The sequence below is a fragment of the Chiloscyllium plagiosum genome, unplaced genomic scaffold, assembly GCF_037043375.1.
Source record: "Chiloscyllium plagiosum isolate Xiang-an unplaced genomic scaffold, Cpla_swu_hap1 HiC_scaffold_21, whole genome shotgun sequence".
NCBI lineage: Eukaryota > Metazoa > Chordata > Chondrichthyes > Orectolobiformes > Hemiscylliidae > Chiloscyllium > Chiloscyllium plagiosum.
In genome coordinates, this window is record NW_028270159.1 from 970,723 (window position 1) to 996,751 (window position 26,029).

Sequence of the window (26,029 nt, forward strand, 5' to 3'; positions counted from 1 at the left end):
GTACCCCAGTGAGAGTCTGTGTGTGTGTGTGTGTGTGTGTGAGCCCGTACCCCAGTGAGAGTCTGTGTGTGTGTGTGTGTGTGTGTGAGCCCGTACCCCAGTGAGAGTCAGTGTGTGTGTGTGTGTGTGTGTGAGCCCGTACCCCAGTGAGAGTCAGTGTGTGTGTGTGTGTGTGTGTGAGCCCGTACCCCAGTGAGAGTCTGTGTGTGTGTGTGTGTGTGTGTGAGCCCGTACCCCAGTGAGAGTCAGTGTGTGTGTGTGTGTGTGTGTGTGTGTGTGAGAGCCCGTACCCCAGTGAGAGTCTGTGTGTGTGTGTGTGTGTGTGTGTGAGAGCCCGTACCCCAGTGAGAGTCAGTGTGTGTGTGTGTGTGTGTGTGTGAGCCCATACCCCAGTGAGGGTCTGTGTGTGTGTGTGTGTGTGTGTGAGCCCGTACCCCAGTGAGAGTCTGTGTGTGTGTGTGTGTGTGTGTGAGCCCGTACCCCAGTGAGAGTCTGTGTGTGTGTGTGTGAGCCCGTACCCCAGTGAGGGTCTGTGTGTGTGTGTGTGTGTGTGTGAGCCCGTACCCCAGTGAGAGTCTGTGTGTGTGTGTGTGTGTGTGTGAGCCCGTACCCCAGTGAGAGTCTGTGTGTGTGTGTGTGAGCCCGTACCCCAGTGAGAGTCTGTGTGTGTGTGTGTGTGTGAGCCCGTACCCCAGTGAGAGTCTGTGTGTGTGTGTGTGTGTGTGTGAGCCCGTACCCCAGTGAGAGTCTGTGTGTGTGTGTGTGTGTGTGTGAGCCCGTACCCCAGTGAGAGTCTGTGTGTGTGTGTGTGAGCCCGTACCCCAGTGAGAGTCTGTGTGTGTCAGCTGAAGACTAAACAGTTATGAAGAGTAATTCGTTCTTTTGTGAACAAATCCTTCTCATAGATGCAAAGTTAATTAACCAAAGGTTTTGACTTTGCAAATATATCTCCGGGAATGCTAATACGTCAACTCAGTAACAGAAATCTGTGGAAAACTGAGAACTCAGCAGAACATTAGCTGGAAAGAATGCTGACCAAGTGATATTTCAGCTCGTACAGAGGAGTAACCAGAATTGTCCGAAATGGTGTTGTGCATCTGATGTTAATTTACACCCAGGACATGTTGGCATTCCAGTAATCTCCTGGAATGTCTGGGGCAACTTTGCTGGAGACGGTGAAGTCGAGTTTGAACTCCTGTGCAAGAACTCTCCACCCGTGGTGAAGATGACCCTCGGGGAGAAACCAGAGAGGTCAGGCCAGATTATCGCAGGAGCCCCTGGAACTGTTCGGATCAAACTCCTCCACGTGCCCTCACACTGGGTGTCCCACACACCTCTCTCTCCGTGTGACCTCTGTCTCTCAGCCTCTTGTTGATGTTTCCATCTCGTTCCTTGCAGTCCTGACATTGTTCTCGCGGAATGCAGTGTCTTTTTCTTTGCAAAGTGTCCTTGATAAAAGCTCTCTCTCTCTCTCTCTATTTACAAATGTGTGTACATGTTAATCTGGTCAATGTTGTTCTAAATTAGGAGAGAGATCACACATATTCTCATAACGCCTCCTTGAAAACACTCCCTAAAGTCCGGCGTCTTTGACTGAGTTTATAATCAGTTGTCACTGGTATCTGCTTCTGTAAAAAGAGACAATGAGGGTGGGTGAAGTGAGACTGGCAGTTAGCATAGAAAGAAAGCCCAAAGTCTTCCGCAGGCTTATAAAAGGGTCATTAAAAAGGCTGAGGTATTAACGTAACACTTTGCCCCCACACGCAGAGGTGACCCAGGGCGTGCAGCTACAAGGAGGGATTAAAATGGTTCAGGTGGAGGTTTGGACTGGGGCGTCTGGAGTGAGTGCAGATAAGGTCCAGGTGAAATATATCCAAGGCGTATTGAGGAAAGTGAGCTGGGACTTGTACAGGTACCCTGACAGAGTCACAGAGATGTACAGCACGGAAACAGACCCTTCAGCCCAACTCCTCCATGCCGATCAGATATCCCAACCCAATCCAGTCCCACCTGCCAGCACCCGGCCCATATCCCTCCAAACCCTTCCTATTCATATACCCATCCAAATGCCTCTTAAATGTTGCAATTGTACCAGCCTCCACCACATCCTCTGGCAGCTCATTCCATACACACACCACCCTCTGGGTGAAAAAGTTGCCCCTTAGGTCTCTTTTATATCTTTCCCCTCTCACCCTAAACCTATGCCCCTCTAGTTCTGGACTCCCCGACCCCAGGGAAAAGACTGTCTATTTATCCTATCCATGCCCCTCATGATTTTGTAAACCTCTATAAGGTCATCCCTCAGCCTCCGACGCTCCAGGGAAAACAACCCCAGCCTGTTCAGGCCTCTCCCTGTAGCTCAAATCCTCCAACCTGGCAACATCCTGGTAAATCTTTTCTGAACCCTTTCAAGTTTCACAACATCATTCCTGGAATAGGGAGACCAGAATTGCATGCAGTATTCAAAAAGTGGCCTAACCAATGCCCTGTACAGCCGCAACATGACCTCCCAACTCCTGTACTCAATACTCTGACCAATATAGACCATGAGACATCAGAGCAGAAATTAGCCCATTGAGTCTGCTCTGCCATTCGATCATGGCTGATAAGTTTCTCAACCCCATTCTCCTGTTTTCTCCCCAGAACCCTCGATCTCCTTGATACTCAAGAGCCTATCTATCTCAGTCTTAAATATACTCAATGACCTGGCCTCCACAGCCTTCTGTGGTAATGAATTCCATAGATTCAGCACTTTCTGACTGAAGAGGTTTCTCCTTATCTCCGTTCTAAAAGGTCTTCCCTTTACTCTAAGGCTGTGCCCTCAGGCTCTAGTCTCTCCTACCAATGGAAATATCTTCCCAATATCCACTCTGTCCAGGCCATTCAGTATTCTGTCTGTTTCTTCATCAAGTATAAACCCAGAGTCCTCAAATGTTCCTCACATATTAAACTTTTCATTCCTGGGACCAGTCTCACGAACCTCCTCTGAACACACTCCAGGGCCAGTACATCCTTCCTGAGATTTTGGGGCCCAAAACTCCACACAATATTCCAAATGTGGTCTGACCAAAGCTTTAGGAAGCCTCAGAAGTACATTCTTGCTTTATTATTCAAGTCCCCTCAAAATAAATGCCATCATTGCATTTGCCTTCTTAACTATTGACTCAATCTGCAAGTTTACCTTGAGAGAATCCTGGGCTAGAACTCCCAAGTCTCTTTGCACTTCAGACTTCTGAATTTTCTCCCCATTTAGAAAATAGTCCATGCCCCTATTAGACCAAAGTGACCTCACACTTTCCCACATTGTACTCCATCTGCAACTTCTTTGTCCATTCTCCAAACCTGTCCAAATCCTTCTGCAGCCTCCATGCTTCTCAATGCTACCTGTTCCTCTATATATCTTTGTATCATTAACCAGAATGTCCTCATCTAGATCGTTAATGTAAGGAAAGCAGACCAAACGCCTTCTTCACAACCCTATCTACCTACAACTCCACTTTCACGGAGCTATGAACCTGCACTCCAAGGTCTGTTTTACTTTCAGTCTCAGATTCGGGGGGTGGTGTAAGAGCACTGCAGAATTGCACCCTGTGTTGAGAAAGGGGTGTGAAGTTTAGTCCAACGACTGGCAATATTAGCGAGGGGGGGGGGGGGCAAGAGGTGGTTCGGGGAACAGGGATTAATGAGACCTTTGGTCTGGGGGAAGAGTTGCAGCCGGGATCCCCAGGCAGTGGTCAAGGACCCCTGGCTCTGGCTGGTTTGAACTTGGATGTGCAGGGGGACAGTGTCACGTTCACCGGTGAGATTAAAACCCAGAGGAGGACGGCGTGCAACTCCAGACGGACACAGAGTGGGCTGGAATGGACTGTCTGAGAGTGAGGGAGGGGGGGGGGGGGGGGAGGTTCACTCGAGGGGTTAGGGTCTGGGGTGTCCTGTCTGAGAGTGTGGGGGGGGAGGGGGAGGTTCACTCGAGGGGTTAGGGTCTGGGGTGTCCTGTCTGAGAGTGTGGGGGGGGGAGGGGGGAGGTTCACTCGAGGGGTTAGGGTCTGTGGTGTCCTGTCTGAGAGTGTGGGGGGAGAGGGGGAGGTTCACTCGAGGGGTTAGGGTCTGGGGTGTCCTGTCTGAGAGTGTGGGGGGGGAGGGGGAGGTTAACTCGAGGGGTTAGGGTCTGGGGTGTACTGTCTGAGAGTGTGGGGGGGAGGGGGAGGGGGAGGTTCACTCGAGGGGTTAGGGTCTGGGGTGTCCTGTCTGAGAGTGTGGGGGGAATGGGAGGTTCACTCGAGGGGTTAGGGTCTGGAGTGTACTGTCTGAGAGTGTGGGGGGGGAGGGGGGAGGTTCACTCGAGGTCAGAGATCCCTCAAGTGTTGATGCTGGGTCAGAGTCAGGAAAGGGGGAGGGTAGCGAGAGGGATAGTTACTCTATAACCTCACCTCACTCACATCCATCAGGTTCACCAGTAGGTTCGAGCGCTGCTCCATCACACTGATATGTTTGATGGGATTGACCAATAAATCGATGTACTCTGAGAGAGGGTCACAGAACCACAGCATTAAATACAGAGTAAAGCTCCCTCTACACTGTCCCCCATCAAACACTCCCAGGACAGGGACAGCACGGGGTTAGATACAGAGTAAAGCTCCCTCTACACTGTCCCCCGCCATCAAACACTCCCAGGACAGGGACAGCACAGGGTTAGATACAGGGTAAAGCTCCCTCTACACTGTCCCCCCATCAAACACCCACAGGACAGGGACAGCACAGGGTTAGATACAGAGTAAAGCTTCCTCTACACTGCCTCTACACTGTCCCCCCATCAAACACTCCCAGGACAGGGACAGCACGAAGTTAGAAACAGAGTAAAGCTCCCTCTACACTGTCCCCCCCCCATCAAACACTCCCAGGACAGGGACAGCACAGGGTTAGATACAGAGTAAAGCTCCCTCTACACTGCCTCTACACTGTCCCCCCATCAAACACTCCCAGGACAGGGACAGCACGAGGTTAGAAACAGAGTAAAGCTCCCTCTACACTGTCCCCCCCCCATCAAACACTCCCAGGACAGGGACAGCATGGGGTTAGATACAGAGTAAAGCTCTGTCTACAGTGTCCCCCATCAAACACCCTTAGGAAAGGGACAGCACAGGGTTAGATACAGAGTAAAGCTTCCTCTACACTGCCTCTACACTGTCCCCCCATCGAACACTCCCAGGACAGGGACAGCACGGGGTTAGATACAGGGTAAAGCTCCCTCTACACTGTCCCCATCAAACACCCCCAGGACAGGGACAGCACGGGGTTAGATACAGAGTAAAGCTCCCTCCTCAGTCAGGGTGTGGGTCCCGAGGGGGAGGGGCATGCGAGTGTCCCGGCGGTTGGTTGGGGAGGGGTTGGGGGTTGGGATTGGGGGAGGGGGTGGGGGAGGGGTTGGGGTTGGGGGAGGGGTGGGGAGGGGAGGGGTGGGGTTGGGGGAGGGGGTGGGGTTGGGGGAGGGGTGGGGAGGGGGTGGGATGGGGGTGGGGAGGGGGAGGGGGTTGGGGAGGGGGTTGGGGTTGGGGGAGGGGTTGGGGAGGGGTTGGGGAGGGGGTGGGGTGGGGTGGGGGTGGGGAGGGGGAGGGGAGGGGTTGGGGTTGGGGGAGGGGTTGGGGAGGGGGTTGGGGAGGGGGTTGGGGAGGGGGTTGGGGGTGGGGAGGGGGTTGGGGAGGGGGTTGGGGAGGGGGTTGGGTTTGGGGGAGGGGTTGGGGTGGGGAGGGGGTTGGGGAGGGGGTTGGGGTTGGGGGAGGGGTTGGGGAGGGGGTTGGTGTTGGGGGAGGGGTTGGGGAGGGGGTTGGGGTTGGGGGAGGGGGTGGGGAGGAGTTGGGGAGGGTGAGGGGAGGGGTTGGGGAGGGGGTTGGGGTTGGGGGTTGGGGTTGGGGGAGGGGTTGGGGAGGGGGATGGGGTTGGGGGAGGGGTTGGGGAGGGGTTTGGGTTGGGGGAGGGGTTGGGGAGGGGGAGGGGGTTGGGGAGGGGGTTGGGGGAGGGGTGGGGAGGGGTTGGGGTTGGGGTTGGGGTTGGGGGAGGGGTTGGGGTTGGGTGAGGGGTGGGGAGGGGGTGGGGTTGGGGGAGGGGTCTGACCTGCGTGTGTGTCCGGGACGTAATCCTTGACGTCGGTGTGAACAAAGAGCGAGGGCAGCTGGAGGGGCTGGTTCAACTCATTCCTCAGGCAGATGTAGTGATAACCTGGGGGGGGGGGGGGGGAAGGGAGGGGGGGAGAGGGGGAGGGGGGGAGAGGGAGGGGGGGGAGGGAGGGAGGGAGTGGGGGGAAGAGAGGGAGTGAAGGAAGGGGAGATGAAGGGAGAGAGAAGGAGAAGGGGCGAAGTGAGAGGGAGGGAGGGAGAGGGGAGTGGGAGGAGAGGGGTAAGTGATGGAGAGGGTATGGGAGAGAGAGGGACGGAGGGAGAGAGAGGGAAAGGGAGAAGGGGGAGAGAGAGATAGGGAGCAGCGGATAGGGAGGAGGAAAGTGGAGGGAGGGAAGAGTGGAGGGAGATGGAGAATGGGAGAGTGTGGGAGTGTAGAGAGAGGAGGAGGGAAGATGGACAGACAGGGAGAGGATAAGGGAGGGTGAGGGTGAGGGAAAGAGAGAGGCGGGTTACTGACTGTGTAGACCAATCATTTCACTCCATACCCACCATTACCATGGTTACCAGGCTGGGGAGGAGCTGGGAACTGGGACAGTATTCCAGAACTCCGGCTTTAAATCCCATCACAGCCGACCGTGGATATGGGAACAAGCTAATTGAGCTGCGACCGTTGGCTGTTGTGGGTGGGGGTGGGGAGGGAGTCACTAATGGGGAACAAGTTACCACCGTTACCCAGTCAGGTCTACACGTAACTCCAGACCCACAATAATGTGGGGGAGTCTGGGTAACACACTGTGTGTCTGACCAGTAACATGCACATCCCTCCTCAGACTCTGTGTGAGTGTGTATCTGTGTGAGTGTGTATCTGTGTGTGTGTGTATCTGTGTGTGTGTGTATCTGTGTGTGTGTGTATCTGTGTGAGTGTGTATCTGTGTGTGTGTGTATGTGTGTGTGTGTGTATCTGAGTGTGTGTGTGTATCTGTGTGTGTGTATCTGTGTGTGTGTGTATCTGTGTGTGTGTGTATCTGTGTGAGTGTGTGTATCTGTGTGTGTGTGTATCTGAGTGTGTGTGTGTATCTGTGTGTGTGTGTATCTGAGTGTGTGTGTGTATCTGAGTGTGTGTGTATCTGTGTGAGTGTGTATCTGTGTGAGTGTGTATCTGTGTGAGTGTGTATCTGAGTGTGTGTGTGTATCTGAGTGTGTGTGTATCTGAGTGTGTGTGTATCTGAGTGTGTGTGTGTATCTGTGTGTGTGTATCTGAGTGTGTGTGTGTATCTGTGTGAGTGTGTATCTGTGTGTGTGTATCTGTGTGTGTCTGTGTGTGCGTATCTGAGTGTGTGTCTGTGTGTGTGTATCTGAGTGTGTGTATCTGTGTGAGTGTGTATCAGTGTGAGTGTATCTGTGTGTGTGTATCTGTGTGTGTGAGTGTATCTGTGTGAGTGCGTATCTGTGTGTGTGTATCTGTGTGAGTGTATCTGTGTGTGTATCTGTGTGTGTGTGAGTGTATCTGTGTGAGTGCGTATCTGTGTGTGTGTATCTGTGTGTGTATCTGTGTGAGTGTGAGTGTATCTGAGTGTGTGTGTGTGTATCTGTGTGTGTGTGAGTGTATCTGTGTGAGTGCGTATCTGTGTGTATCTGTGAGTGTGTGTGTATCTGAGTGTGTGTGTGTATCTGTGTGAGTGCGTATCTGTGTGTGTGTATCTGTGTGAGTGTGAGTTTATCTATGTGTGTGTATCTGTGTGAGTGTGAGTGTATTTGTGTGTGTGTATCTGTGTGTGTATCTGTGTGTGTGAGTGTATCTGTGTGAGTGTGTGTATCTGTGTGTATGTATCTGCGTGTGTGTGTATCTGTGTGAGTGTGTGTATTTGTGTGTGTATCTGCGTGTGTGTGTATCTGTGTGAGTGTGTGTGTATGTGAGTGTATCTGTGTGAGTGCGTATCTGTGTGTGTATCTGTGTGTGTATCTGTGTGTGTGTATCTGTGTGAGTGTATCTGTGTGAGTGTATCTGTGTGAGTGTGTGTGTATCTGTGTGTGTGTGTATCTGTGTGAGTGTGTATCTGTGTGTGTGTATCTGAGTGTGTGTGTATCTGTGTGTGTATCTGTGTGTGTGAGTGTATCTGTGTGAGTGCGTATCTGTGTGTGTGTATCTGTGTGTGTATCTGTGTGAGTGTGAGTATATCTATGTGTGTGTATCTGTGTGTGTATGAGTGTATCTGTGTGAGTGCGTATCTGTGTGTGTGTATCTGTGTGAGTGTGTGTGTATCTCAGTGTGTGTGTGTATGAGTGTGTCTGTGTGTGTGTGAGTGTGTCTGTGTGTGTGTGAGTGTGTCTGTGTGTGTATCTGTGTGTGTGTATCCGTGTGAGTGTGTGCGTATCTGAGTGTGTGTGTATCTGTGTGTGTGTGAGTGTATCTGTGTGAGTGCGTATCTGTGTGTGTGTATCTGTGTGAGTGAGAGTGTATCTGTGTGAGTGTGAGTGTATCTGTGTGAGTGTGTATCTGTGTGAATGTGAGTGTATCTGTGGGTGTGTATCTGTGTGTGTGTATTTGTGAAAGTGTGTATCTGTGTGTATCTATGAGTGTGTATCTGTGTGTGTGTATCTGTGTGTGTGTGTATCTGTGTGTGTGTATCTGAGTGTGTGTATCTGTGTGAGTGTGAGTGTATCTGTGTGTGTGTATCTGTGTGAGTGCGAGTGTATCTGTGTGAGTGCGTATCTGTGTGTGTGTATCTGTGTGTGTGTATATGTGTGAGTTTGTGTATCTGTGTGAGTGTGTGTATCTGTGTGTGTGTGAGTGTATCTCTGTGAGTGCGTATCTGTGTGTGTGTATCTGTGTGAGTGTATCTGTGTGAGTGTGTATCTGTGTGTGTGTATCTGTGTGTGTATCTGTGTGAATGTGAGTGTATCTGTGTGAGTGTGCATCTGTGTGTGTATATTTGTGTGAATGTGAGTGTATCTGTGTGAGTGTGCATCTGTGTGAGTGTATCTGTGTGAGTGTATCTGTGTGAGTGTGTATCTGTGTGAGTGTGAGTGTATCTGTGTGTGTGTATCTGTGTGAATGTGAGTGTATCTGTGAATGTGTATCTGTGTGTGTATCTATGTGAGTGTGAGTGTATCTGTGTGTGTATCTGTGTGAATGTGAGTGTATCAGTATGAGTGTGTATCTGTGTGAATGTGAGTGTATCAGTGTGAGTGTGTATCTGTGTGTGTGTATCTGTGTGTGTGTATCTGTGTGAGTGTGAGTGTATCTGTGTGTGTATCTGTGTGAGTGTATCTGTGTGAGTGTGTATCTGTGTGAATGTGAGTGTATCTGTGTGAGTGTGTATCTGTGTTGGTGTATCTGTGAGTGTGTATCTGTGTGTATCTGTGTGTGTATATGTGTGTGAGTGTATCTGTGTGTGTGTATCTGTGTGAGTGTATCTGTGTGTGTGTATCTGTGTGTGTGTGAGTGTATCTGTGTGAGTGCGTATCTGTGTGTGTGTATCTGTGTGAGTGAGAGTGTATCTGTGTGAGTGTGAGTGTATCTGTGTGAGTGTGTATCTGTGTGAATGTGAGTGTATCTGTGGGTGTGTATCTGTGTGTGTGTATTTGTGAAAGTGTGTATCTGTGTGTATCTATGAGTGTGTATCTGTGTGTGTGTATCTGTGTGTGTGTGTATCTGTGTGTGTGTGTATCTGAGTGTGTGTATCTGTGTGAGTGTGAGTGTATCTGTGTGTGTGTATCTGTGTGAGTGCGAGTGTATCTGTGTGAGTGCGTATCTGTGTGTGTGTATCTGTGTGTGTGTATATGTGTGAGTTTGTGTATCTGTGTGAGTGTGTGTATCTGTGTGTGTGTGAGTGTATCTCTGTGAGTGCGTATCTGTGTGTGTGTATCTGTGTGAGTGTATCTGTGTGAGTGTGTATCTGTGTGTGTGTATCTGTGTGTGTATCTGTGTGAATGTGAGTGTATCTGTGTGAGTGTGCATCTGTGTGTGTATATTTGTGTGAATGTGAGTGTATCTGTGTGAGTGTGCATCTGTGTGAGTGTATCTGTGTGAGTGTATCTGTGTGAGTGTGTATCTGTGTGAGTGTGAGTGTATCTGTGTGTGTGTATCTGTGTGAATGTGAGTGTATCTGTGAATGTGTATCTGTGTGTGTATCTATGTGAGTGTGAGTGTATCTGTGTGTGTATCTGTGTGAATGTGAGTGTATCAGTATGAGTGTGTATCTGTGTGAATGTGAGTGTATCAGTGTGAGTGTGTATCTGTGTGTGTGTATCTGTGTGTGTGTATCTGTGTGAGTGTGAGTGTATCTGTGTGTGTGTATCTGTGTGAGTGTGTGCATCTGTGTGAGTGTGTATCTGTGTGTGTATCTGTGAGTGTGTATCTGTGAGTGTGTATCTGTGTGTATCTGTGTGAGTGTATCTCTGTGTGTGTGTGTGTGTATCTGTGTGAGTGTGAGTGTATCTGTGTGAGTGTGTATCTGTGTGTGTGTATCTGTGTGAGTGTGTATCAGTGTGTGTGTGTGTGTATCTGTGTGTGTGTGAGTGTATCTGTGTGAGTGTATCTGAGGGTGTGTGTATCTGTGTGTGTGTATCTGTGTGTGTGTATCTGTGAGTGTGTATCTGTGTGTATCTGTGTGAGTGTATCTCTGTGTGTGTATGTGTGTGTGAGTGTATCTGTGTGAGTGTGTGTGTATCTGTGTGTGTGTGTGTATCTGTGTGAGTGTATCTGTGAGTGTGTATCTGTGTGAGTGTGTATCTGTGTGAGTGTGTATCTGTGTGTGTGTATCTGTGTGTCTGTATCTGTGTGAGTGTGTGTGTATGTGAGTGTGTGTGTATGAGTGTATCTTTGTGTGTGTGAGTGTGTCTGTGTGTGTGTATCTGTGTGTGTGTATCTGTGTGAGTGTGTGCGTATCTGAGTGTGTGTGTATCTGTGTGAGTGTGTTTCTGTGTGAGTGAGAGTGTATCTGTGTGTGTGTGTATCTGTGTGAATGTGAGTGTATCTGTGTGAGTGTGTATCTGTGTGAATGTGAGTGTATCTGTGTGTGTGTATCTGTGTGTGTATCTGTGTGTGTATCTGTGTGAATGTGAGTGTATCTGTGTGAGTGTGTATCTGTGTGAATGTGTGTATCTGTGTGAGTGTGTATCTGTGAGTGTGTATCTGTGAGTGTGTATCTGTGAGTGTGTATCTGTGTGAGTGTATCTGTGTGAGTGTATCTGTGTGAGTTTGTATCTGTGTGTGTATCTGTGTGAGTGTGTATCTGTGTGAGTGTGTATCTGTGTGTGTATCTGTGTGAGTGTGAGTGTATCTGTGTGAGTGTGTATCTGTGTGTGTGTGTGTGTATCTGTGTGAGTGTGAGTGTATCTGTGTGAGTGTATCTGTGTGAGTGTGTATCTCTGTGTGTGTGTATCTGTGTGAGTGTGAGCGTATCTGTGTGTGTGTGTATCTGTGAGTGTGTATCTGTGTGTGTGTATCTGTGTGTGTGTATCTGTGTGTGTGTGTATCTGTGTGTGTGTGTATCTGTGTGTGTATGAGTGTATCTTTGTGTGTGTGAGTGTGTCTGTGTGTGTATCTGTGTGTGTGTATCTGTGTGAGTGTGCGTATCTGAGTGTGTGTGTATCTGTGTGTGTGTGAGTGTATCTGTGTGAGTGTGTTTCTGTGTGAGTGAGAGTGTATCTGTGTCTGTGTGTATCTGTGTGAATGTGAGTGTATCTGTGTGAGTGTGTATCTGTGTGAATGTGAGTGTATCTGTGTGTGTGTATCTGTGTGTGTATCTGTGTGAATGTGAGTGTATCTGTGTGAGTGTGTATCTGTGTGAATGTGAGTGTATCTGTGTGAGTGTGTATCTGTGAGTGTGTATCTGTGAGTGTGTATCTGTGAGTGTGTATCTGTGTGAGTGTATCTGTGTGTGTGTATCTGTGTGAGTTTGTATCTGTGTGTGTGTATCTGTGTGTGTATCTGTGTGAGTGTGTATCTGTGTGAGTGTGTATCTGTGTGTGTATCTGTGTGAGTGTATCTGTGTGAGTGTGTATCTGTGTGAGTGTGAGTGTATCTGTGTGAGTGTATCTGTGTGAGTGTGTATCTCTGTGTGTGTGTGTATCTGTGTGTGTGTATCTGTGTGTGTGTGTGTATCTGTGAGTGTGTATCTGTGTGTGTATCTGTGTGTGTGTATCTGTGTGAGTGTGTATCTGTGTGTGTGTGTGAATCTGTGTGAGTGTATCTGTGTGAGTGTATCTGTGTGAGTATGTATCTGTGTGTGTGTATCTGTGTGAGTGTGAGTGTATCTGTGTGAGTGTATCTCTGTGTGTGTATCTGTGTGAGTGTATCTGTGTGAGTGTATCTGTGTGAGTGTGTATCTGTGTGTGTGTGTATCTGTGTGAGTGTGAGTGTATCTGTGTGAGTGTATCTGTGTGTGTGTATCTGTGTGAGTGTGTATCTGTGTGAGTGTGAGTGTATCTGTGAGTGTATCTGTGCGAGTGTGTATCTGTGTGTGTGTGTGTATCTGTGTGAGTGTGAGTGTATCTGTGTGAGTGTATCTGTGTGAGTGTATCTGTGTGAGTGTGTATCTGTGTGAGTGTGAGTGTATCTGTGTGAGTGTATCTGTGTGAGTGTGTATCTGTGTGTGAGTGTATCTGTGAGTGTGTATCTATGTGAGTGTGAGTGTATCTGTGTGCGTGTATCTGTGTGAATGTGAGTGTATCAGTATGAGTGTGTATCTGTGTGAATATGAGTGTATCTGTGTGAGTGTGTATCTGTGTGTGTGTATCTGTGTGAGTGTGTGTATCTGTGTGTGTGTATCTGTGTGAATGTGAGTGTATCTGTGTGAGTGTGTATCTGTGTGTGTATCTGTGTGAGTGTGTGTATCTGTGAGTGTGTATCTGTGTGTATCTGTGTGTGTATCTGTGTGAGTGTATCTGTGTGTGTGTGTGTGTGTGTGAGTGTATCTGAGTGAGTGTGTGTGTATCTGTGTGTGTGTGAGTGTATCTGTGTGAGTGTATCTGTGAGTGTGTATCTGTGTGAGTGTGTATCTGTGTGAGTGTGTATCTGTGTGTGTGTATCTGTGTGAGTGTGTGTGTATCTGAGTGTGTGTGTATGAGTGTATCTTTGTGTGTGTGAGTGTGTCTGTGTGTGTGTATCTGTGTGTGTGTATCTGTGTGAGTGTGTGCGTATCTGAGTGTGTGTGTATCTGTGTGTGTGTGAGTGTATCTGTGTGAGTGTGTTTCTGTGTGAGTGAGAGTGTATCTGTGTGTGTGTGTATCTGTGTGAATGTGAGTGTATCTGTGTGAGTGTGTATCTGTGTGAATGTGAGTGTATCTGTGTGTGTGTATCTGTGTGTGTATCTGTGTGAATGTGAGTGTATCTGTGTGAGTGTGTATCTGTGTGAATGTGAGTGTATCTGTGTGAGTGTGAGTGTATCTGTGTGAGTGTATCTGTGTGAGTGTATCTGTGTGAGTGTGTATCTGTGTGAGTGTGAGTGTATCTGTGTCTGTGTGTATCTGTGTGAATGTGAGTGTATCTGTGTGAGTGTGTATCTGTGTGAATGTGAGTGTATCTGTGTGTGTGTATCTGTGTGTGTATCTGTGTGAATGTGAATGTATCTGTGTGAGTGTGTATCTGTGTGAATGTGAGTGTATCTGTGTGAGTGTGAGTGTATCTGTGTGTGTGTATCTGTGAGTGTGTATCTGTGTGTATCTGTGTGTGTGTATCTGTGTGAGTGTATCTGTGTGAGTGTGTATCCGTGTGAGTGTGTATCTGTGTGAGTGTGTATCGGTGTGTGTGAGTGTGTATCTGTGTGTGTGTGTGTGTGTATCTGTGTGTGTGTGAGTGTATCTGTGTGAGTGTGTATCTGTGAGTGTATCTGTGTGAGTGTGTATCTGTGAGTGTGTATCTGTGTGTGTATCTGTGTGAGTGTGAGTGTATCTGTGTGAGTGTGTATCTGTGTGTGTGTGTGTGTGTATCTGTGTGAGTGTGAGTGTATCTGTGTGAGTGTATCTCTGTGTGTGTATCTGTGTGTGTGTGTATCTGTGAGTGTGTATCTGTGTGTGTATCTGTGTGTGTGTATCTGTGTGTGTATCTGTGTGAGTGTGTATCTGTGTGTGTGTGTATCTGTGTGAGTGTGAGTGTATCTGTGTGAGTGTATCTGTGTGAGTGTGTATCTGTGTGTGTGTGTGTATCTGTGTGAGTGTATCTGTGTGAGTGTATCTGTGTGTGTATCTGTGTGAGTGTATCTGTGTGAGTGTGTATCTGTGTGTGTGTGTACCTGTGTGAGTGTGAGTGTATCTGTGTGTGTATCTGTGTGTGTGTATCTGTGTGAGTGTGTATCTGTGTGAGTGTGAGTGTATCTGTGTGAGTGTATCTGTGTGAGTGTGTATCTGTGTGTGTGTGTGTATCTGTGTGAGTGTGAGTGTATCTGTGTGAGTGTATCTGTGTGAGTGTATCTGTGTGAGTGTGTATCTGTGTGAGTGTGAGTGTATCTGTGTGAGTGTGTATCTGTGTGAGTGTGAGTGTATCTGTGTGAGTGTATCTGTGTGAGTGTGTATCTGTGTGTGAGTGTATCTGTGAGTGTGTATCTGTGTGTGTATCTATGTGAGTGGGAGTGTATCTGTGTGTGTATCTGTGTGAATGTGAGTGTATCAGTATGAGTGTGTATCTGTGTGAATGTGAGTGTATCTGTGTGAGTGTGTATCTGTGTGAGTGTGTATCTGTGTGAGTGTGAGTGTATCTGTGTGAGTGTATCTGTGTGAGTGTGTATCTGTGTGTGTGTGTATCTGTGTGAGTGTGAGTGTATCTGTGTGAGTGTATCTGTGTGAGTGTATCTGTGTGAGTGTGTATCTGTGTGAGTGTGAGTGTATCTGTGTGAGTGTGTATCTGTGTGAGTGTGAGTGTATCTGTGTGAGTGTATCTGTGTGTGTGTATCTGTGTGAGTGTGTATCTGTGTGAGTGTGAGTGTATCTGTGTGAGTGTATCTGTGTGAGTGTGTATCTGTGTGTGTGTGTGTATCTGTGTGAGTGTGAGTGTATCTATGTGAGTGTATCTGTGTGAGTGTATCTGTGTGAGTGTGTATCTGTGTGAGTGTGAGTGTATCTGTGTGAGTGTGTATCTGTGTGAGTGTGAGTGTATCTGTGTGAGTGTATCTGTGTGAGTGTATCTGTGTGAGTGTGTATCTGTGTGAGTGTGAGTGTATCTGTGTGAGTGTGTATCTGTGTGAGTGTGAGTGTATCTGTGTGAGTGTATCTGTGTGAGTGTGTATCTGTGTGTGAGTGTATCTGTGAGTGTGTATCTGTGTGTGTATCTATGTGAGTGTGAGTGTATCTGTGTGTGTATCTGTGTGAATGTGAGTGTATCAGTATGAGTGTGTATCTGTGTGAATGTATCTGTGTGAGTGTGTATCTGTGTGAGTGTGAGTGTATCTGTGTGAGTGTATCTGTGTGAGTGTGTATCTGTGTGTGTGTGTGTGTATCTGTGTGAGTGTGAGTGTATCTGTGTGAGTGTATCTGTGTGTGTATCTATGTGAGTGTTAGTGTATCTGTGTGTGTATCTGTGTGAATGTGAGTGTATCTGTGTGAGTGTGTATCTGTGTGTGTGTATCTGTGTGAGTGTGTATCTGTGTGAGTGTGAGTGTATCTGTGTGACTGTATCTGTGTGAGTGTGTATCTGTGTGTGTGTGTGTATCTGTGTGAGTGTGAGTGTATCTGTGTGAGTGTATCTGTGTGAGTGTATCTGTGTGAGTGTGTATCTGTGTGAGTGTGAGTGTATCTGTGTGAGTGTGTATCTGTGTGAGTGTGAGTGTATCTGTGTGAGTGTATCTGTGTGAGTGTGTATCTGTGTGTGAGTGTATCTGTGAGTGTGTATCTGTGTGTGTATCTGTGTGAATGTGAGTGTATCAGTATGAGTGTGTATCTGTGTGAATGTGAGTGTATCTGTGTGAGTGTGTATCTGTGTGTGTGTATCTGTGTGAGTGTGTGTATCTGTGTGTGTGTATCTGTGTGAATGTGAGTGTATCTGTGTGAGTGCGTATCTGTGTGTGTGTATCTGTGTGTGTATCTGTGTGTGTTTATCTGTGTGAGTGTGAGTGTATCTGTGTGTGTGTATCTGTGTGAGTGTGTGTATCTGTGTGTGTGTATCTGTGAGTGTGTATCTGTGTGTATCTGTGTGTGTATCTGTGTGAGTGTATCTCTGTGTGTGTGTGAGTGTATCTGTGTGAGTGTGTGTGTATCTGTGTGTGTGTGAGTGTATCTGTGTGAGTGTGAGTGTATCTGTGTGTGTGTATCTGTGAGTGTGTATCTGTGTGTATCTGTGTGAGTGTATCTGTGTGAGTGTATCTGTGTGAGTGTGTATCCGTGTGAGTGTGTATCTGTGTGAGTGTGTATCTGTGTGTGAGTGTGTATCTGTGTGTGTGTGAGTGTATCTGTGTGTGTGTGAGTGTATCTGTGTGAGTGTGTATCTGTGTGAGTGTATCTGTGTGAGTGTGTATCTGTGAGTGTGTATCTGTGTGTGTATCTGTGTGAGTGTGAGTGTATCTGTGTGAGTGTGTATCTGTGTGTGTGTGTGTGTGTGTATCTGTGTGAGTGTGAGTGTATCTGTGTGAGTGTGAGTGTATCTGTGTGTGTATCTGTGTGTGTGTATCTGTGAGTGTGTATCTGTGTGTGTAACTGTGTGTGTGTATCTGTGTGTGTATCTGTGTGAGTGTGTATCTGTGTGTGTGTGTGTATCTGTGTGAGTGTGAGTGTATCTGTGTGAGTGTATCTGTGTGAGTGTGTATCTGTGTGTGTGTGTGTATCTGTGTGAGTGTGAGTGTATCTGTGTGAGTGTATCTGTGTGAGTGTATCTGTGTGAGTGTATCTGTGTGAGTGTGTATATGTGTGTGTGTGTGTATCTGTTTGAGTGTGAGTGTATCTGTGTGTGTATCTGTGTGTGTGTATCTGTGTGAGTGTGTATCTGTGTGAGTGTGAGTGTATCTGTGTGAGTGTATCTGTGTGAGTGTGTATCTGTGTGTGTGTATCTGTGTCAGTGTGAGTGTATCTGTGTGAGTGTGTATCTGTGTGAGTGTGAGTGTATCTGTGTGAGTGTATCTGTGTGAGTGTGTATCTGTGTGTGAGTGTATCTGTGAGTGTGTATCTGTGTGTGTATCTATGTGAGTGTGAGTGTATCTGTGTGTGTGTATCTGTGTGAATGTGAGTGTATCAGTGTGAGTGTGTATCTGTGTGAATGTGAGTGTATCTGTGTGAGTGTGTATCTGTGTGTGTGTGTCTGTGTGTGTGTATCTGTGTGTGTGTGAGTGTATCTGTGTGTGTGTATCTGTGTGAGTGTGTGTATCTGTGTGTGTGTATCTGTGTGTATCTGTGTGTGTATCTGTGTGAGTGTATCTCTGTGTGTGTGTGTGTGAGTGTGTGAGTGTATCTGTGAGTGTGTATCTGTGTGAGTGTGTATCTGTGTGAGTGTGTATCTGTGAGTGTGTATCTGTGTGTGTGTATCTGTGTGAGTGTGTGTGTATCTGAGTGTGTGTGTATGAGTGTATCTTTGTGTGTGTGAGTGTGTCTGTGTGTGTGTATCTGTGTGTGTGTATCTGTGTGAGTGTGTGCGTATCTGAGTGTGTGTGTATCTGTGTGAGTGTGTTTCTGTGTGAGTGAGAGTGTATCTGTGTGTGTGTGTATCTGTGTGAATGTGAGTGTATCTGTGTGAGTGTGTATCTGTGTGAATGTGAGTGTATCTGTGTGTGTGTATCTGTGTGTGTATCTGTGTGTGTATCTGTGTGAATGTGAGTGTATCTGTGTGAGTGTGTATCTGTGTGAATGTGTGTATCTGTGTGAGTGTGTATCTGTGAGTGTGTATCTGTGAGTGTGTATCTGTGAGTGTGTATCTGTGTGAGTGTATCTGTGTGAGTGTATCTGTGTGAGTTTGTATCTGTGTGTGTATCTGTGTGAGTGTGTATCTGTGTGAGTGTGTATCTGTGTGTGTATCTGTGTGAGTGTGAGTGTATCTGTGTGAGTGTGTATCTGTGTGTGTGTGTGTGTATCTGTGTGAGTGTGAGTGTATCTGTGTGAGTGTATCTGTGTGAGTGTGTATCTCTGTGTGTGTGTATCTGTGTGAGTGTGAGCGTATCTGTGTGTGTGTGTATCTGTGAGTGTGTATCTGTGTGTGTATCTGTGTGTGTGTATCTGTGTGTGTGTATCTGTGTGTGTGTGTATCTGTGTGTGTATGAGTGTATCTTTGTGTGTGTGAGTGTGTCTGTGTGTGTATCTGTGTGTGTGTATCTGTGTGAGTGTGCGTATCTGAGTGTGTGTGTATCTGTGTGTGTGTGAGTGTATCTGTGTGAGTGTGTTTCTGTGTGAGTGAGAGTGTATCTGTGTCTGTGTGTATCTGTGTGAATGTGAGTGTATCTGTGTGAGTGTGTATCTGTGTGAATGTGAGTGTATCTGTGTGTGTGTATCTGTGTGTGTATCTGTGTGAATGTGAGTGTATCTGTGTGAGTGTGTATCTGTGTGAATGTGAGTGTATCTGTGTGAGTGTGTATCTGTGAGTGTGTATCTGTGAGTGTGTATCTGTGAGTGTGTATCTGTGTGAGTGTATCTGTGTGAGTGTATCTGTGTGAGTTTGTATCTGTGTGTGTGTATCTGTGTGTGTATCTGTGTGAGTGTGTATCTGTGTGAGTGTGTATCTGTGTGTGTATCTGTGTGAGTGTGAGTGTATCTGTGTGAGTGTGTATCTGTGTGAGTGTGAGTGTATCTGTGTGAGTGTATCTGTGTGAGTGTGTATCTCTGTGTGTGTGTGTATCTGTGTGTGTGTATCTGTGTGTGTGTGTGTATCTGTGAGTGTGTATCTGTGTGTGTATCTGTGTGTGTGTATCTGTGTGAGTGTGTATCTGTGTGTGTGTGTGAATCTGTGTGAGTGTATCTGTGTGAGTGTATCTGTGTGAGTATGTATCTGTGTGTGTGTATCTGTGTGAGTGTGAGTGTATCTGTGTGAGTGTATCTCTGTGTGTGTATCTGTGTGAGTGTATCTGTGTGAGTGTATCTGTGTGAGTGTGTATCTGTGTGTGTGTGTATCTGTGTGAGTGTGAGTGTATCTGTGTGAGTGTATCTGTGTGTGTGTATCTGTGTGAGTGTGTATCTGTGTGAGTGTGAGTGTATCTGTGAGTGTATCTGTGCGAGTGTGTATCTGTGTGTGTGTGTGTATCTGTGTGAGTGTGAGTGTATCTGTGTGAGTGTATCTGTGTGAGTGTATCTGTGTGAGTGTGTATCTGTGTGAGTGTGAGTGTATCTGTGTGAGTGTATCTGTGTGAGTGTGTATCTGTGTGTGAGTGTATCTGTGAGTGTGTATCTATGTGAGTGTGAGTGTATCTGTGTGCGTGTATCTGTGTGAATGTGAGTGTATCAGTATGAGTGTGTATCTGTGTGAATATGAGTGTATCTGTGTGAGTGTGTATCTGTGTGTGTGTATCTGTGTGAGTGTGTGTATCTGTGTGTGTGTATCTGTGTGAATGTGAGTGTATCTGTGTGAGTGTGTATCTGTGTGTGTATCTGTGTGAGTGTGTGTATCTGTGAGTGTGTATCTGTGTGTATCTGTGTGTGTATCTGTGTGAGTGTATCTGTGTGTGTGTGTGTGTGTGTGAGTGTATCTGAGTGAGTGTGTGTGTATCTGTGTGTGTGTGAGTGTATCTGTGTGAGTGTATCTGTGAGTGTGTATCTGTGTGAGTGTGTATCTGTGTGAGTGTGTATCTGTGTGTGTGTATCTGTGTGAGTGTGTGTGTATCTGAGTGTGTGTGTATGAGTGTATCTTTGTGTGTGTGAGTGTGTCTGTGTGTGTGTATCTGTGTGTGTGTATCTGTGTGAGTGTGTGCGTATCTGAGTGTGTGTGTATCTGTGTGTGTGTGAGTGTATCTGTGTGAGTGTGTTTCTGTGTGAGTGAGAGTGTATCTGTGTGTGTGTGTATCTGTGTGAATGTGAGTGTATCTGTGTGAGTGTGTATCTGTGTGAATGTGAGTGTATCTGTGTGTGTGTATCTGTGTGTGTATCTGTGTGAATGTGAGTGTATCTGTGTGAGTGTGTATCTGTGTGAATGTGAGTGTATCTGTGTGAGTGTGAGTGTATCTGTGTGAGTGTATCTGTGTGAGTGTATCTGTGTGAGTGTGTATCTGTGTGAGTGTGAGTGTATCTGTGTCTGTGTGTATCTGTGTGAATGTGAGTGTATCTGTGTGAGTGTGTATCTGTGTGAATGTGAGTGTATCTGTGTGTGTGTATCTGTGTGTGTATCTGTGTGAATGTGAATGTATCTGTGTGAGTGTGTATCTGTGTGAATGTGAGTGTATCTGTGTGAGTGTGAGTGTATCTGTGTGTGTGTATCTGTGAGTGTGTATCTGTGTGTATCTGTGTGTGTGTATCTGTGTGAGTGTATCTGTGTGAGTGTGTATCCGTGTGAGTGTGTATCTGTGTGAGTGTGTATCGGTGTGTGTGAGTGTGTATCTGTGTGTGTGTGTGTGTGTATCTGTGTGTGTGTGAGTGTATCTGTGTGAGTGTGTATCTGTGAGTGTATCTGTGTGAGTGTGTATCTGTGAGTGTGTATCTGTGTGTGTATCTGTGTGAGTGTGAGTGTATCTGTGTGAGTGTGTATCTGTGTGTGTGTGTGTGTGTATCTGTGTGAGTGTGAGTGTATCTGTGTGAGTGTGAGTGTATCTCTGTGTGTGTATCTGTGTGTGTGTGTATCTGTGAGTGTGTATCTGTGTGTGTATCTGTGTGTGTGTATCTGTGTGTGTATCTGTGTGAGTGTGTATCTGTGTGTGTGTGTATCTGTGTGAGTGTGAGTGTATCTGTGTGAGTGTATCTGTGTGAGTGTGTATCTGTGTGTGTGTGTGTATCTGTGTGAGTGTATCTGTGTGAGTGTATCTGTGTGTGTATCTGTGTGAGTGTATCTGTGTGAGTGTGTATCTGTGTGTGTGTGTACCTGTGTGAGTGTGAGTGTATCTGTGTGTGTATCTGTGTGTGTGTATCTGTGTGAGTGTGTATCTGTGTGAGTGTGAGTGTATCTGTGTGAGTGTATCTGTGTGAGTGTGTATCTGTGTGTGTGTGTGTATCTGTGTGAGTGTGAGTGTATCTGTGTGAGTGTATCTGTGTGAGTGTATCTGTGTGAGTGTGTATCTGTGTGAGTGTGAGTGTATCTGTGTGAGTGTGTATCTGTGTGAGTGTGAGTGTATCTGTGTGAGTGTATCTGTGTGAGTGTGTATCTGTGTGTGAGTGTATCTGTGAGTGTGTATCTGTGTGTGTATCTATGTGAGTGGGAGTGTATCTGTGTGTGTATCTGTGTGAATGTGAGTGTATCAGTATGAGTGTGTATCTGTGTGAATGTGAGTGTATCTGTGTGAGTGTGTATCTGTGTGAGTGTGTATCTGTGTGAGTGTGAGTGTATCTGTGTGAGTGTATCTGTGTGAGTGTGTATCTGTGTGTGTGTGTATCTGTGTGAGTGTGAGTGTATCTGTGTGAGTGTATCTGTGTGAGTGTATCTGTGTGAGTGTGTATCTGTGTGAGTGTGAGTGTATCTGTGTGAGTGTGTATCTGTGTGAGTGTGAGTGTATCTGTGTGAGTGTATCTGTGTGTGTGTATCTGTGTGAGTGTGTATCTGTGTGAGTGTGAGTGTATCTGTGTGAGTGTATCTGTGTGAGTGTGTATCTGTGTGTGTGTGTGTATCTGTGTGAGTGTGAGTGTATCTATGTGAGTGTATCTGTGTGAGTGTATCTGTGTGAGTGTGTATCTGTGTGAGTGTGAGTGTATCTGTGTGAGTGTGTATCTGTGTGAGTGTGAGTGTATCTGTGTGAGTGTATCTGTGTGAGTGTATCTGTGTGAGTGTGTATCTGTGTGAGTGTGAGTGTATCTGTGTGAGTGTGTATCTGTGTGAGTGTGAGTGTATCTGTGTGAGTGTATCTGTGTGAGTGTGTATCTGTGTGTGAGTGTATCTGTGAGTGTGTATCTGTGTGTGTATCTATGTGAGTGTGAGTGTATCTGTGTGTGTATCTGTGTGAATGTGAGTGTATCAGTATGAGTGTGTATCTGTGTGAGTGTATCTGTGTGAGTGTGTATCTGTGTGAGTGTGAGTGTATCTGTGTGAGTGTATCTGTGTGAGTGTGTATCTGTGTGTGTGTGTGTGTATCTGTGTGAGTGTGAGTGTATCTGTGTGAGTGTATCTGTGTGTGTATCTATGTGAGTGTGAGTGTATCTGTGTGTGTATCTGTGTGAATGTGAGTGTATCTGTGTGAGTGTGTATCTGTGTGTGTGTATCTGTGTGAGTGTGTATCTGTGTGAGTGTGAGTGTATCTGTGTGACTGTATCTGTGTGAGTGTGTATCTGTGTGTGTGTGTGTATCTGTGTGAGTGTGAGTGTATCTGTGTGAGTGTATCTGTGTGAGTGTATCTGTGTGAGTGTGTATCTGTGTGAGTGTGAGTGTATCTGTGTGAGTGTGTATCTGTGTGAGTGTGAGTGTATCTGTGTGAGTGTATCTGTGTGAGTGTGTATCTGTGTGTGAGTGTATCTGTGAGTGTGTATCTGTGTGTGTATCTGTGTGAATGTGAGTGTATCAGTATGAGTGTGTATCTGTGTGAATGTGAGTGTATCTGTGTGAGTGTGTATCTGTGTGTGTGTATCTGTGTGAGTGTGTGTATCTGTGTGTGTGTATCTGTGTGAATGTGAGTGTATCTGTGTGAGTGCGTATCTGTGTGTGTGTATCTGTGTGTGTATCTGTGTGTGTTTATCTGTGTGAGTGTGAGTGTATCTGTGTGTGTGTATCTGTGTGAGTGTGTGTATCTGTGTGTGTGTATCTGTGAGTGTGTATCTGTGTGTATCTGTGTGTGTATCTGTGTGAGTGTATCTCTGTGTGTGTGTGAGTGTATCTGTGTGAGTGTGTGTGTATCTGTGTGTGTGTGAGTGTATCTGTGTGAGTGTGAGTGTATCTGTGTGTGTGTATCTGTGAGTGTGTATCTGTGTGTATCTGTGTGAGTGTATCTGTGTGAGTGTATCTGTGTGAGTGTGTATCCGTGTGAGTGTGTATCTGTGTGAGTGTGTATCTGTGTGTGAGTGTGTATCTGTGTGTGTGTGAGTGTATCTGTGTGTGTGTGAGTGTATCTGTGTGAGTGTGTATCTGTGTGAGTGTATCTGTGTGAGTGTGTATCTGTGAGTGTGTATCTGTGTGTGTATCTGTGTGAGTGTGAGTGTATCTGTGTGAGTGTGTATCTGTGTGTGTGTGTGTGTGTGTATCTGTGTGAGTGTGAGTGTATCTGTGTGAGTGTGAGTGTATCTGTGTGTGTATCTGTGTGTGTGTATCTGTGAGTGTGTATCTGTGTGTGTAACTGTGTGTGTGTATCTGTGTGTGTATCTGTGTGAGTGTGTATCTGTGTGTGTGTGTGTATCTGTGTGAGTGTGAGTGTATCTGTGTGAGTGTATCTGTGTGAGTGTGTATCTGTGTGTGTGTGTATCTGTGTGAGTGTGAGTGTATCTGTGTGAGTGTATCTGTGTGAGTGTATCTGTGTGAGTGTATCTGTGTGAGTGTGTATATGTGTGTGTGTGTGTATCTGTTTGAGTGTGAGTGTATCTGTGTGTGTATCTGTGTGTGTGTATCTGTGTGAGTGTGTATCTGTGTGAGTGTGAGTGTATCTGTGTGAGTGTGTATCTGTGTGTGTGTATCTGTGTCAGTGTGAGTGTATCTGTGTGAGTGTGTATCTGTGTGAGTGTGAGTGTATCTGTGTGAGTGTATCTGTGTGAGTGTGTATCTGTGTGTGAGTGTATCTGTGAGTGTGTATCTGTGTGTGTATCTATGTGAGTGTGAGTGTATCTGTGTGTGTGTATCTGTGTGAATGTGAGTGTATCAGTGTGAGTGTGTATCTGTGTGAATGTGAGTGTATCTGTGTGAGTGTGTATCTGTGTGTGTGTGTCTGTGTGTGTGTATCTGTGTGAGTGTGAGTGTATCTGTGTGTGTGTATCTGTGTGAGTGTGAGTGTATCTGTGTGTGTGTATCTGTGTGAGTGTGTGTATCTGTGTGTGTGTATCTGTGTGAGTGTATCTCTGTGTGTGTGTGTGTGAGTGTGTGAGTGTATCTGTGAGTGTGTATCTGTGTGAGTGTGTATCTGTGTGAGTGTGTATCTGTGAGTGTGTATCTGTGTGTGTGTATCTGTGTGAGTGTGTGTGTATCTGAGTGTGTGTGTATGAGTGTATCTTTGTGTGTGTGAGTGTGTCTGTGTGTGTGTATCTGTGTGTGTGTATCTGTGTGAGTGTGTGCGTATCTGAGTGTGTGTGTATCTGTGTGTGTGTGAGTGTATCTGTGTGTGTTTCTGTGTGAGTGAGAGTGTATCTGTGTCTGTGTGTATCTGTGTGAATGTGAGTGTATCTGTGTGAGTGTGTATCTGTGTGAATGTGAGTGTATCTGTGTGTGTGTATCTGTGTGTGTATCTGTGTGAATGTGAGTGTATCTGTGTGAGTGTGTATCTGTGTGAATGTGAGTGTATCTGTGTGAGTGTGAGTGTATCTGTGTGAGTGTATCTGTGTGTGTGTATCTGTGTGAGTGTGTATCTGTGTGAGTGTGTGTGTATCTGTGTGAGTGTGAGTGTATCTGTGTCTGTGTGTATCTGTGTGAATGTGAGTGTATCTGTGTGAGTGTGTATCTGTGTAAATGTGAGTGTATCTGTGTGTGTGTATCTGTGTGTGTATCTGTGTGAATGTGAGTGTATCTGTGTGAGTGTGTATCTGTGTGTGTGTGTGTATCTGTGTGAGTGTGAGTGTATCAGTGTGAGTGTATCTGTGTGAGTGTGTATCGGTGTGTGTGTGTGTGTATCTGTGTGAGTGTGAATGTATCTGTGTGAGTGTATCTGTGTGTGTGTATCTGTGTGAGTGTATCTGTGAGTGTGTATCTGTGTGTGTGTGTATCTGTGTGAGTGTGAGTGTATCTGTGTGAGTGTGAGTGTATCTGTGTGAGTGTATCTGTGTGTGTGTATCTGTGTGAGTGTGTATCTGTGTGAGTGTGAGTGTATCTGTGTGAGTGTATCTGTGTGAGTGTGTATCTGTGTGTGTGTGTATCTGTGTGAGTGTGAGTGTATCTGTGTGAGTGTATCTGTGTGAGTGTATCTGTGTGAGTGTGTATCTGTGTGAGTGTGAGTGTATCTGTGTGAGTGTATCTGTGTGAGTGTGTATCTGTGTGTGAGTGTATCTGTGAGTGTGTATCTGTGTATCTATGTGAGTGTGAGTGTATCTGTGTGTGTGTATCTGTGTGAATGTGAGTGTATCAGTATGAGTGTGTATCTGTGTGAATGTGAGTGTATCTGTGTGAGTGTGTATCTGTGTGTGTGTATCTGTGTGAGTGTGTATCTGTGTGTGTGTATCTGTGTGAATGTGTGTGTATCTGTGTGAGTGTGTATCTGTGTGTGTGTATCTGTGTGTGTATCTGTGTGTGTGTATCTGTGTGAGTGTGAGTGTATCTGTGTGTGTGTATCTGTGTGAGTGTGTGTATCTGTGACTGTGTATCTGTGAGTGTGTATCTGTGTGTATCTGTGTGTGTATCTGTGTTAGTGTATCTGTGTGTGTGTGTGTGTGTGACTGTATCTGTGTGAGTGTGTGTGTATCTGTGTGTGTGTGAGTGTATCTGTGTGAGTGTATCTGTGAGTGTGTATCTGTGTGAGTGTGTATCTGTGTGAGTGTGTATCTGTGAGTGTGTATCTGTGTGAGTGTGTGTGTATCTGAGTGTGTGTGTATGAGTGTATCTTTGTGTGTGTGTGTGTCTGTGTGTGTGTATCTGTGTGTGTGTATCTGTGTGAGTGTGTGCGTATCTGAGTGTGTGTGTATCTGTGTGTGTGTGAGTGTATCTGTGTGAGTGTGTTTCTGTGTGAGTGAGAGTGTATCTGTGTCTGTGTGTATCTGTGTGAATGTGAGTGTATCTGTGTGAGTGTGTATCTGTGTGAATGTGA

At 46.3% G+C, this 26,029-nt stretch overlaps 1 protein-coding gene across 1 annotated transcript in view; it reads right to left on the bottom strand.

Moving 5' to 3' along the window:
- Positions 1-847: 847 nt before the first annotated feature.
- The window catches only part of LOC148146079 (1-phosphatidylinositol 4,5-bisphosphate phosphodiesterase beta-1-like), a 111,572-nt gene continuing 86,390 nt past the window's right edge, over positions 848-26,029 (bottom strand). Inside the window, exons 5-7 of the mRNA XM_087998647.1 lie at positions 6,112-6,216; positions 4,431-4,522; positions 848-1,628 (exon numbers count right to left, since the gene is read on the bottom strand). Coding sequence (XP_087854773.1) covers positions 1,548-1,628; positions 4,431-4,522; positions 6,112-6,216 — 278 coding nt within the window. The 3' untranslated portion in view covers positions 848-1,547. The remainder of the gene's footprint in view (positions 1,629-4,430; positions 4,523-6,111; positions 6,217-26,029) is intronic.